Genomic DNA, 8,960 nt, shown 5'->3' on the forward strand with positions numbered 1-8,960 from the left:
ACTTAAACGGAAAGTCATGGAACATTGCAAGAACCTCAAAATGACAATGCACCCGCTGATTTTTCAAACTATTCATTCATTGTGACGTCTGGGGTTGAACATGAAAGATGTGGTATTGTTATGCCGCAACTATGGCCACGGCCCCAATGAGGCTACTTATAATTGGACTGGTCCCAACTAGCAAAGGATGCTCCTTTTGGTAACAACTTGAACTGCGCATCGCTGGTTCATGCGAACGAGTATAAAACGCAAGCGTTACATTTGCTTCGTTAACAACAAATGAAAACTCCCCATCATTTAGCCTGGATACGAGACCCAATGATTCTGACTAGTCTACGAATCAAGGGTCCGGTATCACCCAATGTCCACGTGACCAAGACTGGAGGAATTCCTCCAGTTTTCCGAAAAAAGCCGAAATATTCCGAAGTCGCCCCGCCTATATTCGCCATGTTCAGATGGTACAGTCGATGTTCAGTTATTCAAGGCTGGTTAGGTAGGCTAGCTGTTGAACATAAACTCCCGTATCCTGATGGCAAATTGTTGATCGTACAACATTTGACTTTATACACTGAAATCGAAGGCCGCCTTGGCCGAAATGCAGAACTTAACTTTCTTCGACCAATGAAGACATGCAATGCCTGAAACTCTCTGCTCTCAGTGGGTCTCCACTTGCAGCATTGCCTACTGGATATGGGAAAGGCCTCATTTTTGAGATGTTGCCACTGATAATAATTACAATAATAAGGAACATTTATATTGCGCAGATACTATACAAATATACTCAACTGCGCATAACAATACCCATCACTAGCAGAAATGAAAATCAGGTGTTGGAAAAAGCTTCATGAAAGAGATGAGTTTTTAGAACAATCTTGAATGTGTGGACAGATTTAGCATTTCTTACATGAAAGGGCCGGTTGTTCCAAAGCCAAGGAGCAGCACAAATATATGCACGGTCTCCAAAAGTTCAAGTTCTACCATAGGAATGACTAAGGATCATCCTGTCCTGTGAGCTACGAAGACTGTACATAAAGACTGGGATTTAGGTGTTAGTAATTCTGAGATATAACCTGGTGCAAAGCCTTAAATGTTATCAAAAGTACACTCTAAAAACATCCAGGTCAGATTGACCCAGAATTGGGTCCCTTCGGTGAAACCCTTTTCCTGGTCAAATTATGACCTAGAAAGGGTCAAATATGACCCAAAAGGGGGTCATGTTTTGACCCAGACAAACTAATGCTTTTGCTTGACAGAGGTGGTTTATTGCAATTGAGCAGGCACATGACTGGAAAATGATCTGAAACAAGAATTTAATGAATTTAAGAACATCTGGGTTCTCAACCTGTGACCCCTGACCCTTGCGTCGTGATCTATTTATATCCGTGGATGATGTCTGACCTAAGATTTTTATCAAGAGTCGCCAGAGAATCTTTGGGCAGGGAACCAGACTACCCATCAATATGGCTCTGTGCAACTGATGAGGGAGTACAGGTGCTTCTGCTGGGGCCGGATAGTTGGGACCACAGACATATAAACGCATAGACCGCCAGGTCCTATTCAAAACTACAAGGGATTTTTCGCGATCTGCGCGGCGCCCGACTAAAATCAAAACTATGGGCAAATTCACCCCTAGCTCGATTTTCGATTGTGAAAAAAATCCTCTGTTTACTTGATCTAGCCCATGTAGATTTATGCATTTGGAACCGTTTTAAAAGAAGAGACAGCAGTGCCAAAGAGCAAAAGGTGTACGTATTTTGGGAGCATTATGTAAACAAATACAGGCAGTATGAGTGCGTTGTCCGTAATGCGCATGAACACGCTGCCCCTTTATTGCGCCCATTGTTTGCCTATGCTTTTCAAAATCACGGTTACACGCTCAAGACTGGTGGTCTAGCGTTTATAATGTCTGTGGTTGGGACCGAGACCAAAGTTGGGGCATAACAATATCACCAATCACCATAGTCCCATAGTCGACATGCCCCATCATCAGTTCTTTTCAGTGATGCAGTAGTGCACCCAGGTTTGGAGTCTGGGGAAAAACTGAGATTTATTTTCTCTGAAACGATTTTCCACCTCAGGAAAGTGTCAGCATCGTTTTAAAGTGTTCTTTCAAATCTTAAAAATGGCGATAATTTTGTCCCTCCTCCCTGAATATGCCGGTGAAATCTGCTCCATGTACGGGAAGAGATTGGAAAAAAGTACGGAACGATTTTCTTGCAGCGACGAGATCATTTTGACTATATAGTATATGGGAGTCTCTGGGTCCAGGGTCACCACTCACTCGAACGTGAGTCGTCTGGGCAATTCACAAATAATCGATCGATAGTGTATTGATATGATGTATGATTATTTTCTGAAAGGCAGGGACTATTGATCACCTTTGGCAGGAATTGAGGGCAAAAAAATAATGAGCACAATGGCATGTGCTACAGCACATGTTACATGTTTGTGTACACTATAAATGGACCAAATCTGGGATAATGATAATGGAGTGTATGGGGAGTGATTTTATGAAATAAAACTAGCCAGGGAAATTAACCAAAAAGTCACCCTGAGATATAAGAATACAGGGGCATCCCAGGAAGACAATGGCCTCCAGATACTGGCATCTCCTGTTGTCCCTATTGTCATTGACAATCGTCCTTCAGAGCTGCTTCGTGAATGTCGACTTGACACGTCAGAGCACCCAGTGCCTCGACAGACTCCGAGAGGCCGGGGAATCAGGAGAGGGGCTTCGAGAACGACTCCGAAACGCGACTGAAGACCTAGTGAAACGGCAACAGGTCACTGATGATGAAATCCAAACGGCAAGAGGAAAGCTGTTCAAACTTCTGAAGGAGCTACACGGGGAAAGAGATCATCTGAAATTTGTTACGAGGCTAATGGAGCAAGCTTTAGAAAAGAAACGACTCGAGAGAGAAGAGAAAAAGGATAATACTACTAAAAATGCGAAATTACTTGCGGAAAAAGAAAGACTAGTGCGGGACTTAAAGGAAGTTAAACGCCTGCTTGTAAGTTTCTTAGTTCCGTCTGTTTGCAGTTGTTATTATTGTGTTATTGCTGGTTGGTGTGGTGTTGTTGAGTTCTTATTTTTTCGGGGGAGGGGGTGGCGTACGGTGCCAAACTCCAACACGTGTTATGGACGCATATTATACAGCGTGACACTGGTTAGGAAGGTGATTTATAATGCATGCAAATTATTGTTAACTCCATCTGCAGAAACGTGATTGGTTTGCGTAAAAATTGTACGATACTGTTACAACTGACGTACTGCGACCCTTACATTAATTTTGTATCCTTATGGGAACTTGCCTTTGTTCTCATAGCGTAAAAAATTAGAGCATGAAGCACAGATTTGTAATTGCTTCCATTTGGTCCTGAAACAGTTTGTTTAGCTGTAATTGCGACCGAATGTCCCTTAGGCCTATATAAAACATTTCAATTTGTGACAGATAAGTAGAAATTCCTTATTTTGAATAAATTCCAACTATCAGTTTCGTGAAACTCTTATGGGGTACTTTCCATTGTTCTGGTACCCCACAAGTCACCATAAACACACGCCTCTAAACTGAGGGCGTTAGGGACGGGTGGGATAAGGGGGAGCTGGCTCCCACTCTTGGAAAAAATGGCCCAGGAAAGGGAAAGAAAAGAAAAGAGTGAGATGAAATGGGGTGAAAATCACAAATATGCTACAAAAAATATCGAAATTGAACCCCTTCCACTAGAATGGTTCAGCAGTTTGTTGCTTAGGGGTCCTTTTTCACCGGACTGTGACCCCCCTCCCCGGAAAAAGTGTTTTTGCATATTTTGTTTGAGCAAAATCAAGTTCAAGCAAAAAGCAAAAGTATTCACAATGTACTATAAAGTTAAAGCGTTTAAAATAAATAAACGCTTGAATTTGTATGAGTAAAATTGTTTCTGTATAGTGTTTAGCATCTGCTGTTACGTGCTGATGGTTCGCTGCATAGTCAAAATGCACTGCACATATGCACATGCACATGAGCATGTAAAGACTGCTGCAGACGAGAGCTGTCTACTAGGCAAAAAGGTCATCCTTGGCCGTTTGCTCATGCAACATTTCACCATATCCAGTCAATTTTTCCTGCGTTTTCTGCCTCGAAAGGCCGAGGCAGATACTTACCCATTCAGGTTTTTGTGAAACAGCTTTGCTCACAAGGCAGACAGAAACACTGAAAAGGTTGCCCTAACCCAGTCTTGAAAAATGACAAGCAAATACATGTACTCTAAATTACAAGAACCTATTCATAAAAACGAAGCAAAATGGTATCAGTCAAGTTAAAGCTCGAAAAGTGAACAAATTGATTAGTTTATTTATTAATAAATGAACAAATAAAGAACTTTAAACGCAGTGGCTCTTGTTACGGAAGTTTAGACAGGGTTCTGTCCAAACCAGTCAATAAGGAATGGATCTCGGACTTCATTTTCCTTTGAAAACTAAATCCTTCAGGGGTATGAATCTACAAAAAAGAAACGACAATCATATATTGAACGTAAACATTCGATCTGATTGAGGAAATAAAGAAAATAAATAGGAGCGGTAAATGGAAAAAAATCTCCCGTCACGGATTTGCTGCTAGCTCGACGTGATCGCAGAACAGCGTGCGTACTGATTAAACTCGTAGAATCCCAATGACACAACAGTAAAACTGAAACGTTAGATATATAGATTGGGAATGATAATTGTTCAAAGTCGTAACTTCATTTGGAAGTCGCATTACGGTTACCGTAACTATAGCCACTTCGAAAAACTGGGTTTCGTTTTCGGCGAATGCTTTTCACTGTAGGTATTTGCTTCGCTGTTATCCACACAAGAGTAAACGCTTAAAGTAGGCCCTGTTTGCTTAACGCAAATGCTGGGTTTTATTCAGACGATCCGTTAATGTACATGTACTTCACTCTGCACTTGGGCTATTTCAGTCTGGGAGGCAGTAGGCCTATACCGATTTCTTATTGATTACTCTATTACTCGGACAGCTGTACTTGCGCACTTTGCCCACACGTGTACGAGTGTGGGCACGCCCAGGCATGCATCGATCCGTATCGGGTTTTTTGTAGCGCACGCCTACAAGCCGTGCAATCCGAGTTGATACAATACCGAGATTAAGTTTGTCATCGCCATAATTAGTGCAAAACCTTTGCTTGTCGTAAAGCAAGACACAGCTATCAACATCGAGAAGATGACTTCCAAAAACTGGTGCCTTCTGTTGTCCCTGCTGTCACTGGCAGTCATCTTCCACAGCTACTTCGTGAATGTCAACTTAACGCGCCAGAGCCTTCAGTGCCTTAACAGGCTTAGCGAGACCATGGAATCGGGGGACGAGCTACAAAAACGACTAAACAAGACCGAGGACCTAGCGACACAGCGAGAGCTTCTTGCCGATGAAATCATCATCCAGACGGCCAGGAAGAAAGCCGAAAGAGAGCAGTTGCTTGAGACTCTGAAGGAACTCCAGACGGAAAAAGAACTACTGAAGATAAAAGCGGGAGAAATCAAAATGGCCGAAACGATCGTTCAACAGAAGCACCACCGCAGGGAAAACATAAATAAATATATAGCACACTTGCAGCGTGAAAGAGCGTCGCTACTGGAGGATATTAAGAAAACGAAAGATCTCCTAGTAAGCCAAGAACAATCGAAGTTGCAAACTACTCAAACTCATGAGTACATGTACATTGCAACTCATACTACGTCATGACCTTATCTTTGTTTCAATCACGTGCACGTGTCCACGATCCCCACCGTTTTGTTGAGAATGATTTGTCTGTCCGTAATCCGTCTCGCATGCATGCGATGATAATAAAATCTTGTACAGTGATGGCACTGGGGGATAAAACACATTGGTTATGTTCGTCAAATTCTGGTGATTATATAACTGAGTTCCCCCCCCCCAAAAAAAGTCTACTACAGGCTCCTTGAGCAGCGCAGCGATCAAAACAAAACAATTAATTGCTCATCACGTAAACGTGCCATCCTCCAAAAATTCCCTATTCATGCACCTTTACTAGAAACGCCAAATATTGAACATGCAGTAATAGAAGTTGGTTGTTCTGTTACAGAGGATGGTCCAGGAGAAGGGGAACACCGAGGAAAAAGGAGGGGCTGGAGCTGAAGGGAACAAGACGGTGGCTGCATGATCAGGGTGAGGAGGCTTATGCCATGGCAACAACAGTCATCAAAGGTGCAGTGCTCGTGTAGCTATTTGAAGGATATAAGACTTAAAGGTTTTCATGGTGAAAGGCACTAGATCTGTAGTAAAGATTGCGGTAACACCATGTATTTATCTCTTCTTTGAGTATGTGTGGTTCTGAGAAGAACCGGGGAATAACTCGACGTTTCGAACAGTGTACTCTGTCCGTCTTCAGGAGACTGAAGACGGATGTTGAAGGTAACAGCATAATGACGAGCATTATTGAACATTGTGCCCACAAGCATTCTCCCCGAAACGAATGATGTTACTATTGCGAGACCATTGCATGCCCATCTTCAACTCCCATCACACTCAAACACGATCTTACTACGTCGCCAAAAAAATCAGGGGAGCGTGGCCAATCATGGGTGAGATCGTGCACATCGTAGTCAAACCTGAGTGGGAACTGAGAGCAACGTGGTGCGGGCTTCATGGACGGGCGGGTCGTACCAAAATTTCAAGCATGCTCAAATTTTACGAAGCAGAGTCGCAATGGCTAAAATCGCAGTGACAGCATATCAACAACCCAGTAAAGTCGGCATACACCTATATGTAGTCTTGGCGTATCAGCATCGTAGTGGGATTTTCACTGACGTGGTAAAAGCGCACCTCAACCGGGGAAAAATTTTCACCAGCACCAGTGCAGCTTGGGCATCCAGCATAGTATGTTGTTCTTGGAGGAGAACAAGTTGCAGAAGAGGAGCATCATGTCCATTCATCTTGGCGACTGAGAAAGAACTGATGGCGTGCACTGTTTCAGCCAACATAGGAAATGCTCGGAAACATCACCGAAATTGTATTACTATCGCACCGTGAACTTTGAAGTCGTAGTACAATCGTATCGAAGTCTTCAATTACATCGTGGAACGATCTGATTGCATGTGAGCCGAGTCGGGACTCACGTTTAGTTTAATCGTGCCGAGAATGCAATCGTGCCGAGAATGCAATCGTGCCCGCAACGGAGTGATAACCTAGAGTATCTTAAAAGAACAATTTATCGCCCAATTTTCCAAGTTTCATCCCGTCCTAGCTTTGTTTTAATGAAATCTTACAACGCGGTCTTCCTGGCGTCGTCAGCGTTTAGTGGGGGCACTGATTGATTACTGAAGATTGTTCTACAGGCTGTACGTGTACATGTGTGCCGGGGAAACGTTATATGTAGCGAAGGACCTTCATATTTCCACACTGTGGGGTCACAGACCTGCATTTGATGGACAGCTGCGAAACGAAGCTGCTCATCAGTGTGCTGAGGTGAAAAACTGTGATGTGTTTCTTTAAGAAACCCCACAGCTGTTCAATTGCCTGATAAAAAAGAGTGGACCTCATGTTTATTACAAAAGCTACAACATATTAGCGGTACGTTGTATTTGGATGAAGCCAGAAGGCTAAATAAAACCGACATGTTAAATATGACGCCCATGTGGAATTTCTTCAAACCGTCCTGACACAAATTTTGGAATTCGCCACAAATCTGCGAGTATTAAAACCATAACATCCATACTTGAATTTCTATCCTTTCAAATCAAATACAACCTGCTCTGATTATTTGTAAGATTTAAAAAGTGTTTTTGCATGTCTTTCCTCTTAGTGATCAACTTCAAGCTTCAAATTTTGGGGAATGATTTTGTATAGTGTTTTTATTCCAAATGCAACATTTAAGTTTCAAACTTGTCAACTGTCAAACTCAAGTAAAAAAATGGTGACAACACGATTTTAAACGGTAGCAAATGTTAGATATCTTGAAACTACAGACTAACTTATTTCAACATGGCTAAAATAATGACAGAACAGAAAATGGAAACAACTGTTCCCAATGCCCGTTTACTGATCATTTATTTCTGAACACCATATGTCACCCATAAGCATAATAGAGATGGACTCGAGACTTGTGATTTTTTGTTCCTATATATAACAGGTGGTATTGCAAACATACATTGCGCCAATTAAGTTCTATGTAAATTATACATGTGGCCTGGGGGCATATGGCACAGGGGGGGCATGTGGCCCGGGGGGGGGATGTGGCCCGGGGGAGCATGTGGCCAAGTGGTTAGGGTCTGTGGCTTCCAATCATAGGGTTGGAGGTTCGAATCCAGCTGCAGGCAGTATGTTGTGGCCCTTGGCAAGCCACATCACCCCTGATTGCCTCTCTCCACTCTGGAGTATAAATGGGTACCAGCATTAGCTGGGGAAGCAACCTGCGAAGAGCGATGGACTGGCATCCCATCCAGGAGACTAGAAATATTCTCTGTCGTTTCATACCAAGGAAACCGGAGATAAACACCCCACTGAGGAGCCAAATTGGCTCGGACCGACTTGCTTTGAAAGTGTTTATAAATATAACAGTACTGTTAAAAAGTATCTCATTAAAAAAATGTGTACGTGTAATCTTAACAGCATACTCTCATCAAATTTGGTCATTAAATTTCCGATAATTCTGTTACCATGATATCATTAAATTTTTGCACCGATTATTTTGCTTGAATTACAATAAAAGTTACATGCAGAGCAAAACATTCATTTCTATGTACATAAATTAAGCATACCATTATCTGAAAGTTGAAATACGTTACCAATAGCATAAATTATAGCGTGCATTCAATCCTATACCCTCCAAAATATCACCATCAGTGATGTATTTCAATTTGCTGGACCCTTTATTTACCAGCACATCTGTACATGTACAGGAATACTTTGAATGCATACACTACTCATCAGGTGCTTAGGGCTATTTAGTGAGTAATTTTCGTTAAT

The 8,960-nt window shown here is 42.3% G+C and overlaps 1 protein-coding gene across 4 annotated transcripts; it reads left to right on the forward strand.

Moving 5' to 3' along the window:
- Positions 1 to 2,407: 2,407 nt before the first annotated feature.
- On the forward strand, positions 2,408 to 7,709 carry LOC110986305 (uncharacterized). 4 transcript variants are annotated; one of them, XR_015425030.1, is made up of 3 exons: positions 5,060 to 5,639; positions 6,079 to 6,226; positions 6,397 to 7,709. XR_015425030.1 is itself a non-coding variant. In XM_022248070.2 (2 exons), exons 1-2 carry the CDS (start codon positions 2,589 to 2,591, stop codon positions 6,154 to 6,156), a joined length of 501 nt encoding a protein of 166 aa, XP_022103762.2. In that variant the 5' UTR covers positions 2,408 to 2,588; the 3' UTR covers positions 6,157 to 7,709. The 4 variants fall into 4 exon arrangements, 3 of the variants coding, with proteins under 3 accessions (XP_022103762.2, XP_086991960.1, XP_022103761.2); XM_022248070.2 differs by lacking the exon at positions 5,060 to 5,639 and adding an exon at positions 2,408 to 3,011 and having other exon boundaries at positions 6,079 to 7,709; XM_087135834.1 differs by having other exon boundaries at positions 5,035 to 5,683; positions 6,079 to 7,709.
- Positions 7,710 to 8,960: the final 1,251 nt, after the last annotated feature.

Source organism: Acanthaster planci, linkage group LG01 (genome assembly GCF_054643075.1).
Source record: "Acanthaster planci isolate LZ-2023a linkage group LG01, COTS_SCS, whole genome shotgun sequence".
NCBI lineage: Eukaryota > Metazoa > Echinodermata > Asteroidea > Valvatida > Acanthasteridae > Acanthaster > Acanthaster planci.

Excerpts from the sequence above, each read along its gene's own strand:
- LOC110986305 (XM_087135834.1), top strand. The coding sequence starts at position 5,199 with ATGACTTCCAAAAACTGGTGCCTTCTGTTGTCCCTGCTGTCACTGGCA. Across the intron at positions 5,684-6,078 it reads CAAACTACTCAAACTCATGA|AGGATGGTCCAGGAGAAGGG; the intron begins GTACATGTACAT and ends GTTCTGTTACAG.